Genomic DNA, 19218 nt, shown 5'->3' with positions numbered 1-19218 from the left:
AATCTTTGCTTTGGTGGAGGTTTAGGGGGCGGTCAAGTGGGCCTTAGAAAGCATCACTACGAACAAAGCTAGTGGAGGTGATGGAATTCCAGTTGAGCTATTTCAAATCTTGAAAGATGATGCTGCGAAAGTGCTGCACTCAATATGCCAGCAAATTTGGAAAACTCAGCAGTGGCCACAGGACTGGAAAAGGTCAGCCTTCATTCCAATCCCAAAGAAAGGCAATGCCAAAGAATGCTCAAACTACCACACAATTGCACTCATCTCCCACGCTAGTAAAGTCATGCTCAAAATTCTCCAAGCCAGGCTTCAGCAATATGTGAACCGTGAACTCCCAGATGTTCAAGCAGGTTTTAGAAAAGGCAGAGGCACCAGAGATCAAATTGCCAACATCCGCTGGATCATGGAGAAAGCAAGAGAGTTCCAGAAAAACATCTATTTCTGCTTCATTGACTATGCCAAAGCCTTTGACTGTGTGGATCACAATAAACTGTGGAACATTCTGAATGAGATGGGAATACCAGACCACCTGATGTGCCTCTTGAGAAACCTGTATGCAGGTTAGGAAGCAACAGTCAGAACTGGACATGGAACAACAGACTGGTTCCAAATAGGAAAAGGAGTACGTCAAGGCTGTATATTGTCACCTTGCTTATTTAACTTATATGCAGAGTACATCATGAGGAACGCTGGGCTGGAAGAAGCACAAGCTGGAATCAAGATTGCCGGGAGAAATATCAATAACCTCAGATATGCAGATGACACTATCCTTATGGCAGAAAGTGAAGAGGAACTCAAAAGCCTCTTGATGAAAGTAAAAGAGGAGAGTGAAAAGGTTGGCTTGAAGCTCAACATTCAGAAAACAAAGATCATGGCATCTGGTCCCATCACTTCATAGGAAATAGATGGATAAACAGTGGAGACAGTGTCAGACTTTATTTTTTGGGCTCCAAAATCACTGCAGATGCTGATTGCAGCCATGAAATTAAAAGACGCTTGCTCCTTGGAAGGAAAGTTATGACCAACCTTGATAGCATATTAAAAAGCAGAGACATTACTTTGCCAACAAAGGTCCGTCTAGTCAAGGCTATGGTTTTTCCCGTGGTCATGTATGGATGTGAGAGTTGGACTGTAAAGAAAGCTGATCGCCGAAGAATCAATGCTTTTGAACTGTGGTGTTGGAGAAGACTCTTGACAGTCCCTTGGACTGCAAGGAGATCCAACCAGTCCATTCTAAAGGAGATCAATCCTGGGTGTTCATTGGAAGGACTGATGCTAAAGCTGAAACTCTAATACTTTGGCCACCTCATGCGAAGAGTTGACTCACTGGAAAAGACTCTGATGCTAGGAGGGATTGGGGGCGGGAGGAGAAGGGGACGATGGAGAATGAGATGGCTGGATGGCATCACCGACTCGATGGACATGAGTTTGAGTGAACTCCGGGAGTTGGTGACGGACAGGGAGGCCTGGCGTGCTGTGATTCATGGGGTCGCGGAGAGTCGGACACAACTGAGCGACTGAACTGAACTGAACTGAGGGGGCGGGGAGGAAACTAAAGAAAAAAATAAAACACACAGTGCTAAGGGTGAGTGTTACAGAGAAGATTCAGTCAGAAAGAAAAGGAAGTATGAGGAGTATGCTCTCCTATTTATCTAGGGAAGACCTCACAGAGAAGGTGATATTTAAGCTGAAACTCAAAGAAATTGAAGGAAGCAGACATAAGATATCTAAGAGGAAAATATTGTAGAGAGACTAGCAAGGGACAGAGGGCCTGAGGCCTTTGGCTGGAGTGCCGTGATCAATGGAAACACAAAGGAAGGTGAGAGGGAAAGATTCTCGGAGGGTTGGATTGTTCGAGGAGCTCAGGTGGCGCAGTGGTGAAGAGTCTGCCTGTTAAATGCAGGAGATGCAGATTCAATCCCTGGGTTGGGAAGATCCCTTGGAAAAGGAAATTGCAACCCAACCCCAGTATTATTGCCTGGAGAATCCCATGGACAGAGGAGACTGGCAGGCTACAGTCCATAGGGTCGCAAAGAGGCAGACACGACTGAGTGGCGGCACATACACACAGATTCTAATGCTTGTAGGTCTCTTGGCCTTATACTGATGGAAAACCTCTGGAAAATTTTGAACACAGGAGTGAAATGATCTGACTTAAAAGATTTTTGAAAGAATGCATTTGCTTCTTTACTGGTTGAAGAAAGAGGAAGTCCAGAAATGAATGTATTGCCATTGTCCAAGAGACAGAAGTTGGTTGGTTGGATGAAGGTGGTAGCAGGATGTGAGGGAAAGAGCTTAGTCAAAGGTTTTGCATGAGATCTCTGGGAGAGTGAGATTAGGTGGAAAGAGAAGAGGTCCAAGGATTAAGCCCTGGGGAGCTCCTCCATTTAGAGGTTGTGGGACAGGGAGTGAAGTGTCCCAAAAGCTAAGGAAATACAGTTGTCAAAATTAAGACAAGTTAAACTGTGTTAAATACTACTGATCAAATAAAATAAAGCCTGAGAAACTGACCAGTAAATTGAGCAACATGGATGTCACTGATGACCTTGACAGTGTCATTTCAGTCAAGTAGAAATGATAAGAGTCTTATTGCAGGATTCAAGAAAAGATGGAGAGAAATGGAGACAGAAAATGTAGAAAACTTTTTAAAGTCACTGGCTATAAATGAGAACAGAAAATATGGAGTTAGGCTGCAGTCTAATGAAGTGTTTTTAATGTGGAAATTTGGACATGAGTTTGAGTGAACTCTGGGAATTGGTGATAGACAGGGAGGCCTGTCATGCTGTGATTCGTGGGGTCGCAGAGAGTCGGACACGACTGAGCGACTGAACTGAACTGAACTGAACTGATGCTGACTGAAATCATCCAGTGGGCACAAAGCACCTGATGATGACCCACATGAGAGAGGACACAGTTCCTGGAGTAGACCCAGGGATGTAGAGAATGGACAGAGACTAGTGTTAATCAAGGTTAGGATTTTGCTAGGCAAATAAAACAAAGGGAGAAGGTGAAAGGAGTTGATTTTTTTTAATGCAAGTTTATGCAAGGAGTGATTGCCGTAATAGACCGTCTCTGAATCAGGAGGAGAGTGAGTGATAGTGAAAAGATTGCAAGTTCAGTGAATTTTGGGTCCTCCTGTGGCAACAAAAAATTATGGAAGTTGGGATGCTAGAGAAAATGAGTTAGACAGTTAAGAGGTGGTGGTCAGAAGGTGAGAACTTGAAACTGAGATTATGAAGAGGAATCATTATTGATAATTATCAAGTTCTAGGTAAAACTCTCCTATTGAGTGACTGAGAGAGGGTTGGGACCAAGAAAATTTAAAAGATTCAAGGAGCTGAGAGCACAAAGCATTGGATGGCTGTCTGTGTGGGTTTTGAAACCACTAAGAATTATGAGAAAAATCATTGGAAGCAGTAACAGTGAGCCACGAACTAAAATTTTCAAGAAATAAGAGGGAATTTAGTATATACAGAATGTTTAAAAGATGAGAAATGTCCTATTAAATGTAGCTGTTATCAATAAAACCTCATAATATAAATATCTCAAGGTTAAATTTTTTCATTTATTAAGTAAAGATGTTTCTAAATGAGCAATAGTGATTTTTAAATCTTATCAGGCTATGCTAATGTCTTCAATCTTTCTTTAAAAAACTCTAGCATTTGCTACAAAATAATAAGAGATGCTTCACTACAATGTGGCATCAGCTGAAGTCATTTTTTTTCAACACAGATATGATACCTTAAGAACATTTTTCATCATAAGTAGTTTATAAATGCACCACCCAGAAATACCTAGCACAGATATAAACTACATGAACTACAATTTTCAATAAATAAAGACATGATTGCTCAAAAGCAATCAGCTTATTCAAAGTAAATTAAGTTATTGTTGTCTTGAGTATTTCTATTTGACCTACATTTTAATTTTCATTAAAGAATCATAAAAACTCTCAACTGCATGGCCCCCTAGAGGATTTATTGGAGTACTTAATGATAACATTATTATAATTGAATTACAGCCCCTTAAATCAGATGATCATGTTACTATTGCTGCCAGTGGACACACACTTCGAATCAAGGAGGCTCAAATATCAGACACTGGACGGTACACGTGTGTAGCATCTAATGTCGCAGGTGAAGATGAGCTGGATTTTGATGTGAATATACAAGGTAATACTAATATGCTTATTAAATGTAATTTCATTTTTATGATTTGGCAAAGCAGTGACAAAGAGATTTGCCTTGGTTTGCTTTAGTATTTTGTTTTCTGTTGACAATAATATAAATTCATTATTGAAAACTTGGACTCAAAAAAATAACAAAGCAGAAAATAATCCTGTCATTCAGGATTACTTCTGTTATTTTTGTGTGTTTCCTTTTGATATATATTTGTAAATGTGTATGTTATTTATAAATTGGGATCACCCAATACATACTTCTCTGTTACATTAGCCTTTCCCCTAACATTATATTGTAAAGTTTATCAGAAAGCCAGAGTAACATTATATCAGATTTTGAAGTAGTAAGACTTGGAGTCTGATGACTTAGGCTTCTTCAAGCTTTGTGACTTGGTGAGTTACCTACATATTTTAAGCCCCTTTTTCTTCACTTTTAAAATTAACGCCTTGTAGAATTGTGGTAAGTACTGAATAAGGTAAATTATATAAAACTCTTAGCAAAATGCTTAAGAAATGATACTTGCTCTTATTGTTGCTCTCAACATGATTTTTAATAACTTACCTGTTTTATCAGTTGAGTATCCAAATATTTATTTAACTAGACTCTTACTGTTGAATGTCTGGGTTGTGTCCAGGCTTTTACTACTCATATGTAATACTTTATTGAACATCTTTATACTTAAAATTTTTGCATATTTTTTATTTTTCATAAGTTGCCAATGATGGAAATTTTAGGTCAGTTGTTTATATACTTTTTAAATTCTTTTGATGTACAGGCAAACTGCCTTCTAGAATGTTCATAGTTCTCACCCAGAAAACTTTGAGACTGTCCCTTTATTTTTGTTAATACATTTTTTAATCTTGGCTACATATCTTCTTTGGCTTTCTTAATAAGACAAATCATTGGGAAATGCTCTATTGAGCCAATATTTTTTTAATGGTTTCTCGAAATTAGTTTTCCCTGCTATGATCATATTCTTTAGCCATGTTTATTATATTAAGAGTAGGTCCTTCCTAAGAGCACGACAGTCTATCTTCTAAGTGCTAGATCCTTTGAACAGGAATGGAAAGCAGAATATGAGCACAACATTCTGAGCTCAATACTCTTGCTTTTCCACTGGAGAACCAGCTTGTTTCAAGTAGAGTGAGCAAGCTTCTCCCAGAAACCGGGGTCATTGTGAGAGACAGGCTTGGATCTCCTCTAGTAAACATTCTCTTTACGACAAAACTGCTTAGTCTCTTCCCTCTTTTCCTTGAGATATGGATTGTCTTCTGACCTTGTGACCATTATTAAACCCTGGTTCCCTTGGTAACGGTTACTGTACATTTGGTTTTCTGATCTTTATCATTGTTGAAAGAAATTTCTTGACCACAGCCTTTATATACTTACAGAGAAATCATCAAAGTACCTTTGCTCCATCAGAGCTTGGGTCCCTGTGTCTGTCTTTCTTTCTTTCCTTCTCTCTCTCTCTCTCTTTTTCTCTCTCCTCAGCTGATTCCTTAGAGCGTAGAGACCCGTTTTGCCCACTCTCCTGCCCGGGCTTCTAAGACTCTCTCAAGAAGGCACTCTGTGTCTTCACTCCCTCTCAAGAGGGTGCCTGGTGCCTTCGTGGGAGACGCAAGTCCTGTGCCAAGGACTTTATTGGTATGCTGCATAAACTAGGGAGTATCAGCCTCTTTCTCTCTTTCACACTTATCATCGTCTCCGGACCACCAAGTCCCTGGTCCTCAAAGGACCCCAACAAGCCAGACCACTAGGTCCCTGGTCCTCAAAGAACCCCAACAAGCCAGACCACCAGGTCCCTGGTCCTCAAAGGACCCCAACAAGCCGGACCACCAGGTCCCTGGTCCTCAGAGGACCCCAACAAGCTGGACCACTAGGTCCCTGGTCCTCAAAGGACCCCAACAAGCCAGACCACTAGGTCCCTGGTCCTCAAAGGACCCCATCATGACTTCTGTCTGCTACCTTTTTTTTTTTAGCTATGGGCTGAGTTGGTGGTGTATAAGTACTTGAAAATATTTTCACATTGTCTGATTTATTACATGTACAAATCAATCTTGTGAAAATACCAGCCAAGATCTTTCTTTAATGGATTGACACTGTCATTTACATAAGTCCAAAATTTCATGTCTTTCCTCCGTAGTTCCTCCAAGTTTTCAGAAGCTCTGGGAAATAGGAAACATGGTGGATACTGGCAGGAGAGGTGAAGCCAAGGACGTGATCATCAACAATCCCATCTCTCTTTATTGTGAGACTAATGCTGCTCCCGCTCCTACACTGACATGGTATAAAGATGGCCACTCTCTGACCTCAAGTGAGAGAGTACTGATTTTGCCAGGTAAAGACTGCTAGGAAAATCTGAATCTCTGTCAGATGTGCTTCTCATTTATTGAAGTGAAGTGAAAGTCACTTAGTCGTGTCTGACTCTTTGTGACCCCATGGACTATATAGTCCATAGAATTCTCCAGGCCAGAATACTGGAGTGGGTAGCTTTTCCCTTCTCCATAAGACCAGTCAAATTGATTGATTTTATGGCCACTGGTATCTATGTACCTTCAAGCTAGGAGAGTCTAGGCTGAAAATTTGACATAGGATAGAACACCTTAGTTAATTTTCAGATCTACTATGGAATCATTCTGTCAAGTTAAAGTCTTTCGGCTCCAGATGCCTCCATTTTTCTATACAGTGTGATGAAATAATCAGCTCTGTTTCTGTACATTATTAATGATAAATTCTAAAGTATATTTGCAAATAGTTTCTACTCAATTATTACATGCATTCCTCATAAATCAATCATAAATATTATTAGTTTCAGATATTTCAGTCATTACATAGTTTATGATGGAAAAAGAGATATTTAAATTGTGGAATAATACTATTTTCAAGGCTTCTATTTACTTTTAGCAAACATTCAAATAGGCTTGTCAAAATGTATCAAACTGTACATTTAAAATCCAGTGCCTTCCACTGTATATAAACTTCATCTCAAATAAAAGAATCTTGGATTAAAAAGAGACTAAATAGAAATGATGACCGGATACAGTATGTGATCCTATATTGGATCTGAGCTTAGGAAAAAATAGATATAAAAGACAATATAATAATAATGAAATTTGAATATGGACTCTGGTTCAAGAATAGTTTTTTTCTTGATTCTACATATTGATCATTATACTATCATTCAGTTCAATTCAGTCACTCAGTCATGTCTGACTCTTTGCAACCCCATGAACTGCAACATGCCAGTCCTCCCTGTCCATCACCAACTCCCAGAGTCCACCCAAACCCATGTCCATCGAGTTGGTGATGCCATCTAACCATCTCATCCTCTGTCATCCCTTTCTCCTCCTGCCCTCAATCTTTCCCAGCATCAGGGTCTTTTCAAATGAGTCAGCTCTTTGCATCAGGTGGCCAAAGTATTGGAGTTTCAGCTTCAACATCAGTCCTTCCAGTGAACACCCAGGACTGATCTCCTTTAGGATGGACTGGTTGGATCTCCTTGCAGTCCAAGGACTCTCAAGAGTCTTCTCCAACACCACAGTTCAAAAGCACCAATTCATTGGCGCTCAACTTTCTTCACAGTCCAGCTCTCACATCCATACATGACCACGGGAAAAACCATAGCCTTGACTAGACTGACCTTTGTTGGCAAAGTAATGTCTCTGCTTTTTAATATGCTATCTAGGTTGGTCATAACTTTCCTTCCAAGGAGCAAGCGTCTTTTAATTTCATGGCTGCAGTCACCATCTGCAGTGATTTTGGAGCCCAGAAAAATAAACAGCCACTGTTTCCACTGTTTCCCCATCTATTTGCCATGAAGTGATGGTACCGGATGCTATCATTATATAGGGATTATCCTTGTTTTTAAAATATAGATTTGTGAGTATTTAGGGGTAAATGGGAAACATAATAATTTACTCTCAAATTTTATATATATAAATGTAATCTTTTTCTAAATCATTTGAGAGTATTACATATTTATATACATATAAATAAAAGTTAATATGTACATATATGACAAAGATCAAACTAATGGATTGAAATATAAATAATTGATAAATATAGATAAAATTTTTATATAAATATTGCGATTTTTCTCTGTTTGAAATTATACCATCATTAAAAGTTTGAAAATATAGTTATTCTTTCAAAATTATATGTATAATGGTATACTTTATACATTTTATATTCTTGGCTATTATTTGCTCAAATCAGAACTTTTCTCCAACAGTGTAAACTTCTTTTGTTGTTGTTGTTTGTTATCATTTAGTCAGTATGTCATGTCTGACTCTTTGTGACCTGCTGGGCTCCTCTCACATGTGTTTAGAATTTTATATAAAAGCAAGAAGTCACCACATAACAGCATTCCACATGGAACATGAGCAGGCCATAGAGCAGCATTCCTCCCTCGAGGAAAATCTACACAAGCTCTTTAGTTCTCAGGAGGTCTCCTTTATATGCTGGGTCACTTTTCAGTAATGCACTGTTTGGTATAAATGTGGTATGTGGGGTTAACCCTGGAACACTGGATGAAGAGCCTTAAAAGAAAATGTAAGGAAGTCATTAGATCTGAAAAGTTATATCTCTGTTTATGACTACTTTCACTCTAAGATTTAGAGAAGTAAACGTATGTATTGGAATCTGTTTTCAGGAGGGCGAGTGTTACAGATTCCTCGGGCTAAAGTAGAAGATGCTGGGAGATACATGTGTGTGGCTGTGAATGAAGCTGGAGAAGATTCCCTTCAGTATGACGTTCGTGTACTCTGTGAGTTTGTTTGTTTGTTTTTTGTTTATTATGCATTCTTTAACTCAAAAGTTTTTTGAGGGACTGATGTTTGCATGATGTTGCACTCAGCATTTTAGAGACATAAAGATAATCAGAAGCTGATAGTTCTCCCAGGGAGTTGTCGTATACAAATTGAGAGCACCTTAGTTAGTATACCTGAACTATCAAATAAGAAACTGGCTTAAATTAAAAGAAAGAGAGAGACAGAGAATCACTGATCCATGAACCTGAAAATTCCCAGGCTGCAATCATGTCTAGCTTCTGTGACTCAGAAGAGATCCACTGAACTTACTCTTGGCTTGCTTTTCTTTCCCAGTATTTACAACTGAAGTCCTAAAATTGGATCTCCGTGGCTTTAATTGGCCAAGCATGAGTCACATATCCATATCTGAACCAATTACAGAGGCCAAGAGGCCTCACTAATAAGGCATAATTTATATGTCCACCCTTGGACCACAGACATGTTATGAATCCGTAGACTAAGAGTAGAAGTATTGTACCTTTAAGGGAAAAGAGAGGGGATGGTAGTAGAAGCAGGACAAAAGTAGATGTTTTCATTAGAAGGAGCTCAGCGAGAGAAGTAGCAGAGGGAATGTATAGGAATCAGTTGATATGAAAGTTTTTATAGAGGAAGTAATTAGATTATATGAAGCAGTAGGCACTTATCTGAGAGTATTAGATGAAACAGATTTTTGTCCTGTGTGATTAAGAAAATTATAGAAAGAGTAATAAAAATAGAAGATTTAGGGAAACAACATGACCTGAGAACGATGAAATTAGTGTTGTTTTGGATATGTCAAATTTAGCATGGTACCAAGATACTCAGGAAGATGTTGAAAGAGACATTGGAATTACAGAACTATAACACAGGAGGGAGAATTAAACTAAGAATAAAGGTTTGAAAGTTGTACACAAACAAGTGATATTCAGAGGCATGAGATTTTTCAACAGAAAGTGTTAAAGTAGAAGATCAAGAAGATCATTGTAGCATCATTTACAAGTAGGAGACAGGACAAAGAAAGTAGATTAGAGGAGGAACAATCTGAGGAGTTCATGTAACCACCTAAGTCATAGAATCCAAGGCATAGAAAAGGTTATTAAGAAGTGGGTTTAGTATGGAATGCTAAAGCAAATTTCAGTTGAGTTCAGTTGCTCAGTCATGTCTGACTCTTTGTGACCCCATGGACTGCAGCACGCCAGGCTTCCCTGTCCATCACCCACTCCTGGAGCTTGTAAAAATTCATGTCCATAAGTCGGTGATGCCATTCAACCATCTCATCCTCTGTCGTCCCCTTCTCCTCCCACCTTCAATCTTACCCAGCATCAGGGTCTTTTCCAGTGAGTCAGTTCTTTGCATCAGGTGACCCAAAGTATTGGAGATTCAGTTTCAGCATCAGTCCTTCCAGTGAACACCCAGGACTGATTTCCTTTTGGATGGACTGGTTTGCTCTCCTTGCAGTCCAAGGGACTCCCAAGAGTCTTCTCCAACACCACAGTTCCAAAGCATCAGTTCTAAGGCACTCAGCTTTCTTTATAGTCCAACTCTCACATTCATACATGACTACTGGAAAAACCATAGTTTTGCCTAGACGGACCTTTGTCAGCAAAGTAATATCTCTGCTTTTTAATATGCTGTCTAGGTTGGTCATAGTTTTTCTTTCAAGGAGCAGGTGTCTTTTTATTTCATGACTACAGTCACCATCTGGAGTGATTTTGGAGCCCAAGAAAAGAAAGACTGTCACTGTTTCCCAATCTATTTGCTATGAAGTGATGGGACCAAATGCCAAGATCTTCCCTTTTTGAATGTTGAGTTTTAAGCCAGCTTTTTCATTTGCCTCTTTCACTTTCATCAAGAGGCCTTCTTTGCTTTCTGCCATAAGGGTGGTGTCACCTACGTATCTGAGGTTATTGATATTTCTCTCAGCAATTTTGATTCCAGCTTGTGCTTCATCCCGCCCGACATTTCACGTGATATACTTTGCATATAAGTTAAATAAACAGGGTGACAGTATACAGCCTTAACATACTCCTTTCCCAATTTGGAAACAGTTCATTGTTCCATGTCAGGTTCTAACTGTTGCTTCTTGATCTGCATACAGATTTCAGAGGCAGTTAAGGTGGTCTGGTATTCCCATCTGTTTAAGAATTTTCCATAGTTTGTTGTGATCCATATAGTCAAAGGCTGTGGTGTAGTCAATAAAGCAGAAATAGATGTTTTTCTGGAACTCTCTTGCTTTTTCGATGATCCAGTGGATGTTGGCAATTTGATCTCTGGCTCCTCTGCCTCTTCTAAATCCAGCTTGAACAATTGGAAGTTCACAGTTCATATACTGTTGAATCCTAGCTTGGAGAATTTTGAGCATTACTTTGCTGGCATGTGAGTTGAGTTCAATTATGAGGTATTTGAACTTTCTTTGGCATTGCCTTTCTTTGGGATTGAAATGAAAACTGACCTTTTCCAGTCCTGTGGCCATTGCTGAGTTTTCCAAATTTGCTGGCATATTGAGTGCAGCACTTTCAGAGAATCATCTTTTAAGGTTTGAAATAGCTCAGCTGGAATTCCCAGGAACTGACTATGGCTCAGATCATGAACTCCTTATTGCAAAATTCAGACTTGAAGAAAGTAGGGAAAACCACTACACTTTTGATACAGGTTTGACCTAAATCAAATCCCTTACAATTATACAATGGAAGTGACAAATAGATTCAAGGGATTAGATCTGATAGACAGAGTGCCTGAAGAACTATGGATGGAGGTTCGTGACATTGTACAGGAGGCAGTGATCAAGACCATCCCCAAGAAAAAGACATACAAAATGCAAAAAGGTTGTCTGCGGAGGCCTTACAAATGGCTGAGAAAAGAAGAGAACCTGAAGGCAAAGCAGAAAAGGAAAGATATACCCATTTGAGTGCAGAGTTCCAAAGAATAGAAAGGCGAGATAAGAAAGCCCAAACTAGATAGCATATTAAAAAGCAGAGACATTACTTTGCCAACAAAGGTCCGTCTAGTCAAGGCTGTGGTTTTTCCAGTGGTCATGTATGGATGTGAGAGTTGGACTATGAAGAAAGCTGATCGCTGAAGAATTGATGCTTTTGAACTGTGGTGTTGGAGAAGACTCCTGAGAGTCCCTTGGACTGCAAGGAGATCCAACCAGTCCATTCTAAAGGAGATCAATCCTGGGTGTTCATTGGAAGGACTGACGCTGAAGCTGAAACCAATACTTTGGCCACCTCATGCGAAGAGTTGACTCACTGGAAAAGACTCTGATGCTGGGAGGGATTGGGAGCAGGAGGAGAGGGGGACAACAGAGAATGAGATGGCTGGATGGCATCACCAACTCGATGGACATGAGTTTGAGTGAACTCCGGGAGTTGGTGATGGACAGGGAGGCCTGGGGTGCTGTGATTCATGGGGTCGTGGAGAGTCGGACACGACTGAGCGACTGAATTAATAACAAACTAAGTGATCAGTGCAAAGAGATAGAGAAAAACAATAGAATGGGAAAGACGAGAGATCTCTTCAAGAAAATTAGAGATAACAAAGGAACATTTCATGCAAAGATGGGCACAATTAAGCACAAAAATGGTACAGACCTAACAGAAGCAGAAAATATTAAGAAAAGGTGGCAAGAATACACAAAAAACTGTACAAAAAAGATCTTCATGACCCAGATCACCATGATGTTGTGATCACTCACCTAGAGCCAGACATCCTGGAGTGCAAAGTCAAGTGGGCCTTAGGAAGCATCACTATGAACAAAGCAAATTTAAGGAAATGAAAACTTGAAAAGGTCATTTGGCTTTGCAACTAAAAATTCATTGGTGAAATTAAAAAGATCAATTTTTTTTAGTATGGTGTGGTACTCAACCACAGAACAGAAGGATATATACTGAGCAAATAATCAGATAGAAAAGGGAACAAATATAGAGTACTCAGGAGATTTTGAAGAGGCAGGAAGACATGAAATTGAGTTGTAGGATAGCAGCTTGTTTGAAATAATGTTTAAGAGAGTTTTGAACTTGCTTATAGATCAAGGAAAATGCTCCAACAGACGGGGACAGGTTAGAATTTCTAGTGTGTGTGCAGATGGGAGGCAGGTACAAGATTGATGGAGCAAGTCTTAGAATGGGTGAAAAATGCAGCCAAGAAACCATGAGGGGTCAACTAGGGTTCACTACCTTCCATGGTAGTGAATTGCCATCCCTTGAGATGGTAAGAAAGGATATGTGGGAACACATATCAAATGTGTTTACTCCTTTCCTTAAGTATGAGAATAAGAGAACCAGTGGTTGGGGTGGTATTTTGGGCCCATGGAAAACAGAGAACATTAGACATTTCCACCATGGGGGAGGGCTGTGATAGACAGTCAAACATTAAGTAGGAGCTACTTGGCTTCATCATTGCTTTCTGCACCCACCCTCATCAACCTGGGATCAGAGATTTAAAAAAAAAAAATTTATAATGTGACCTAAGGGTGGGGAGGAGAGTCTGTGAGGGTGGTGCGGAAAGGTAGTAATCAGTATTAACCTAAATGGGAAGCAAACTTTGGGAGTCCAGGATAGGTGGGGAAGGAAAAAATAAACCCAAATTCACATAGTTTTTATCACCACCCTAATTTATTAATTTAAAATGTTCCTCCAGGATCATGGATTCTTCTTCAACTTTTGCTTCTCTCTTATCCCAAACTTTTAAAAATTGTCATAAAGCTAGAATAATTTAGAAAGGACTTTGCCTCCTGTCTTTTCTGTTTGTTTCAATCACTTATTAGTGCCGCCAGTTATCAAGGGAGCAAATGGTGATCTCCCTGAAGAGGTCACTGTGCTGGTGAACAAGAGTGTGCTGATGGAGTGTTTATCCAGTGGCAGTCCCACACCAAGGAGTTCCTGGCAAAAAGATGGGCAGCCCTTGCAAGAAGATGAGCATCATAAATTTCTATCTAATGGGAGAATTCTTCAGGTAACAGTAAACAATCTAATTTAAAAATAGCTATGTGACTTTGTATTTTATAATCACTGTCTTTTTGCTTTTAAAAATAATTTGTATTGGTTTATAAATATTTGTGGACTTCCCTGGTAGTTCAGCTGGTAAAGAATCTGCCTGCAATGCAGGAGACCCCAGTTCAATTCCTGGGTCAGGAAGATCCCCTGGAGAAGGGATAGGCTACCCACTCCAGTATTCTTTCCTGGAGAATCCCATGGGCAGAGGAGCCTGGTGGGCTTCAGTCCCCATTTATAAAAATAACACAGCATAAAAAGGATATAAAATACAATGATTCTCCCTCATTCTTTTCTCATTATCACTGGTGACCACTGTTAACAGTTTTATGTGAATTCTTCCAGAAGTCATCTGTATATTCAACACACATACACCTAAATTTACTATAACATGGCCTCTGTGTTAAAAATCAAATTATAAGCGAATTATTATAATCTTTTCATTGCAGATTTCTGATGATAAGATTCTAGATGGTATAAGGTTCTGTGTAGATTAAAATGTGTCCTCTGTTGGCAAAGGGTTGATAATAATGGAAACCATATAAATATCCTGAATTACTGTGCACTAATGGGCATGTCTTATTTTTTTCTTTTCAAGTGTCCTAAAAGAAAGATAGGCACACCAACTCTTTTGTTAGGACACAACTTAAGAAATTATTTCTCGAACATGTTAATGATGTTCTGTAGGCCCAAGAATTTAAGCATCAGGGAATCCAACCCAGAACATATCTTGTGGAGTTCCTTTTTAAAAAAAAGAAAAGTATGAGATTCACTGCTTATAAATAATCTTGAATTCTCAAAGTATCTTCTAAACATCATGACTTTTTCTATTTGATTCACGTACAACCTCTAGCTAAATGCTTAAATATTTCCATTGGTTAGAACTAAAAGATATGTAGATTGATAGAAATGTCTGCATAATTTAAAAACATAGCTACTATTTTAACTCTTGCTGTGTAAAACAAACCACTTCGAACAGCTTAAAACAATAGGGATTTATTCAGCTCACAAGCCTTCTGGTTGACTGGGTGATTTTCTGGTCTTGGCAAGGCTTACTCAAGTGTCTACATACTGTGGGTTGAATTTAGTATCTCTGCTGATCTTAGCTTGGCTCTGGCACGTTTCTGGGGCCTCAGTTGCAATAACTAGGATGACCCTTCCCATGTGATCGCTTACCTTTCAGCGGGCTTTCCTGGTTTCCTCACAGAGTGGTGACAGGCTTCCAGATGAGTGAGGGGAAGTGCACAAGGCCTAAGGTTTGAAATGGAACACTGTCACATCCATCACACTCTACTGTTCAAAGCTGGTCACAAGGCCATCACAAATTCTACATCTTTATCCCACGTCCTGATGGGAGGAATTTCCAGTGATGTAGTCACATGGGCAGGAATATAGATGGGGAAGTGGGAGAAAGACTTGGGACTTTTCTTAGTCAATATGCCAGTATGTACAAAATTGCCTTTTCTGATTAGAAATCTTTATAACTATTTATTTAATTGACCTCATAAAAACCAGCATCCGCCATGCTACATACAAAAATTCTTTATTATGTTTCTCTGGTATTAACTAGAAAGAATATGGATTGTTTATTCTCAAAATTGACAAGTTGCTTTCTAAAAAGTTTTAGTTGTAATTGCTTCATTTTTCCCCTTAGGTTCTAAATAGTCAAATAACAGATATCGGCAGATATGTATGCGTTGCTGAGAACACAGCTGGAAGTGCCAAAAAATATTTTAACCTCAATGTTCATGGTAAGAGCTCAGTTCCAAAAACATCTGTTAGAGTATGCTTGAAAAAGCAGGAAAACTGTGTTTTAGATTATGTAGGCTTATTTGCTATTTTTTCACTTGAACAATGTGTGGAGCCAGCATTCATTCAGTCTTTCCCCTTCTTTCTTTCTTACCACAGCTTGTGGGATTTATAAAGTACAAATCTTTTAGGAAGACTGTTTTTATATTATTTCAGTCCCCTAAGACAAAGTAGTTACTCCTACGTATTTGAAAGTAAAAAAAAAATCAAAATTTGAAATCCCAGAGAGTGTAAGTTTATATGAAGTAAGAACCAAAAATAGCTCTTCTACTCGTGAAAATTTACCCACTGGGCCTGATTGGAACCAGTTCTGTCCTCAGTTATAGAATTCATGTTGCGTTACACCCTCCAGAACTTAATACACTCCCCAAGGAAGAAAAAGCCACTTTGTGTAGTTAAATAATTCCTAAGAACCATCCATACATCTAATTCATTTATCAGATTTCAAGTTTTCGATAAATGCTAGACACTCCATAAATACTAGGATTCTTTTTGCTTTTGCTAAAAATGCTGTTGGTTGTCAACCATAAATAATTTTATTTTCATGACACACAGCTGCTTCTAGAATATTAAATTGGAAATGAACAATTATTATAACAGATTTTCTTTAACTGTTTGATTCACATGGCTCAGCTGGTAAAGAATCTGCCTGCAATGTGGGAGACCTGGGTTCGATCCCTGGGTTGGGAAGATCCCCTGGAGGAGGGGAACGCTACCCACGCCAGTGTTCTGGCCTGGAGAATCCCATGGACTGTGTGGTCCCCGGGGTCGCAGAGAGTTGGACACGACTGAGCAACTTGCACTCACTCTGACTCTGTGTGATTCATATACCAAATCCTAGCTCATTTTGAAAATAGCAGAAATTTGACATTAGTGAAATGTTTCTTTTTTCAAAAGACTTTTATTTAGCACAATGGGTATTCTTTTGTGGTGTGATATGTAGGAAGTATTGATGTCTAGCAATGTCTGGTACTGATGCTGTGTAACACTTTTGAGGCACTGCTATCTTTGCAGTCCCAGTGCTTAGAAACTTTTGCTGAGTAAATCTGACCAAAATGGTAATAATGTATTATGATTTCCCAAAAAGAATGAATTAAATAATAATAATCATTGGGAAAGTATACATTCTAATCTATAAAGTACAGTAGAATAAATGTTGAAAAATAAAAGTGTTGATTATTTTTCCTGATTCCCCAAGGCAGGATTCATTTTTCTTTCTTTATGTGGTCAAAAGCATCTTGTAAAAACCCGTTTTAGCAGTTACAGATGCTACCTTATTATGTTTATATGTCTGTATCTTCACCTCTATCTTATAACTTTATTATAAATGCTGTAGACAAATGGTTATTTCTTATGGACCTTGGTCTTCCTAAACCTAAAGACATGGTAGTTGCTAAATAAATATTTGTTGTTTCTTGATTATATTTCCTTCATATCCAGTTTCTCTTCTTAGTATATAGCAGAATCATCTGAATTGGGAACCTTGCATGAATTGAGAGTCAGCTGCCATTAGTGTTTACTGTTAAGAATTGGACAGGAGGGGTCTCGTTTTTTGCTAGTTCATGCTGTCTTGATCTCCTGACTGCAACAGGAATCCACACTTAATATTGGGTTAAATACTGGAAAATCCATGTGGGGGAGAAGCCATTTAAATTGCTTCCCTAAAACCATACCATTTGTTTTACAATAGTGCTTATTCTTTTCGGGCTCTAACCTTCAGTCTGTTGGCCTCCAGTGTTTATCATCCCTCTGTGTCTTTGCTTTCCTTCACATCCAGCTTAACCTTCACTGACCATCCTGTCAATCACTACTCTTAGCTCACGTCTTCTCAGTGCTCTTGCTTAATAAAAGCTCGGCTCCACGTGTAGCAACACAACATACTGACTGCTTGATACCTACAAGATGGTGCGTCAGGTCTTTTTATATATGTTATTTTACTTAATTATCTCAACCCCAGGTGGTTGGTCCTATTATATATCTCTTTTATGGATGAAAAAGATGAGCCTCTGTGAAATAAAGTAACATGGCCAAAGTTACACAGGTGGCAAATACAGAGCCAGGATTTTAACTCAGGTAGGAGAAGCTCGATGCTTTTGAACTGTGATGTTGGAGAAGACTCTTGAGAGTCCCTTATACTGCAAGGAGATCCAACCAGTCCATTCTAAAGGAGATCAATCCTGGATGTTCATTGGAGGGACTGATGCTAAAGCTGAAACTGCAATACTTTGGCCACCTCATGCGACGATTTGACTCACTGGAAAAGACTCTGATGCTGGGAAAGGTTGGGGGCGGGAGGAGAAGGGGACGACGGAGAATGAGATGGCTGGATGGCATCACCGACTCTGTGGACATGAGTTTGAGTGTACTCCGGGAGTTGGTGATGGACAGGGAGGCCTGGCGTGCTGTAATTCATGGGGTCGCGGAGAGTCGGACACGACTGAGCGACTGAACTGAACTGAACTGAACTGAGGAGAAGCTCACTCCAGTGTTCTTGCCTGGAGAATCCCAGGGAGAGCCTGGGGGGAGCCTGGTGGGCTGCTGTCTGTGGGGTTGCACAGAGTCGGACACGACCGAAGCGACTTGGCAGCAGCAGCAGCAGTCTGATTCCAGAAGCTTTAAGCTTAGTTGCTTTTCTGTATTACCTCTCAACTGAATTCCATACCTACACCCAGGTAGGTAACGCTGGCTGGAGAAACTCTTGGCATCAGGAATATTAGAGTTATAAATTCATAGGTACTGCTTGAAATGAGCCCTTTATACTGGCCGGGGCGTATCCTTACGTCTCTACTTCAGAGTGACTCTCATGCCTTCTCGAACATCAGATGGCCCCTGTCTTAGCTCGGGCAGCCATTAACAAAATACCAGAGACTGCGCGGTTAAACAACAAGAGTTTATTTTCTCACCAGTCTGAAGGCTGGAAAGTCCACGATCAAGGTTCCAGCAGGATTCAGCTTTGGTGAAGGCTCCTTCTGGCTTGCACATGACCACCTTGTCCTCACAAGGCCCTTCCACAAGCACACATAGACAGAAAAACAAGTATTTTTATAAAGACAGTAATCTGGTAGGATCAGGTTTATAACCTTTATGACCTCATTTATGTTTCATTTCTTCCTTTAAGTCCCCATCTTCAAATATAACCACACTGAGAGTTAGGGTTTTAGTATATGAATTTTGGGGGGACACAAACATTCAGCCAATCACAGCCCACCTCTCACTTCCAGTCAATACCCTTACCTCCTGTTTTACAGGGAAAAGAGAAGGCATATAAAGAAACCACTTCTAATTCCTACCATCAAATTGACAATATCAGTCGCGTCTGATATTGCCATTTCTTCTTTCCTTCTGTTACAACACAGAATGGAAGAGTTCCTCTGCCTTCCAAAGACTGCCTTGGCTCTAGATCCCTGCCACTACCCCCTCAGAAATCCCACAGCCTCCTCTCTTCCT

General features: G+C 39.6%; 1 protein-coding gene across 6 annotated transcripts in view; it reads left to right on the top strand.

Moving 5' to 3' along the window:
• The window catches only part of HMCN1 (hemicentin 1), a 540326-nt gene that overhangs the window by 391968 nt on the left and 129140 nt on the right, over positions 1-19218 (top strand). For all 6 annotated transcript variants that reach the window (XM_055419093.2, XM_055419092.2, XM_055419094.2 and 3 more), the window contains 5 exons: positions 4022-4172; positions 6325-6519; positions 8833-8946; positions 13737-13924; positions 15617-15713. In XM_055419093.2, the coding sequence (XP_055275068.2) occupies positions 4022-4172; positions 6325-6519; positions 8833-8946; positions 13737-13924; positions 15617-15713 (745 nt within the window). The remainder of the gene's footprint in view (positions 1-4021; positions 4173-6324; positions 6520-8832; positions 8947-13736; positions 13925-15616; positions 15714-19218) is intronic.

The sequence above is a fragment of the Moschus berezovskii genome, chromosome 17, assembly GCF_049115385.1.
Source record: "Moschus berezovskii isolate FMDL1 chromosome 17, NW_MosBer_1.0, whole genome shotgun sequence".
NCBI classification, from domain to species: domain Eukaryota; kingdom Metazoa; phylum Chordata; class Mammalia; order Artiodactyla; family Moschidae; genus Moschus; species Moschus berezovskii.
This window is presented reverse-complemented; position numbering and strand designations above follow the sequence as displayed.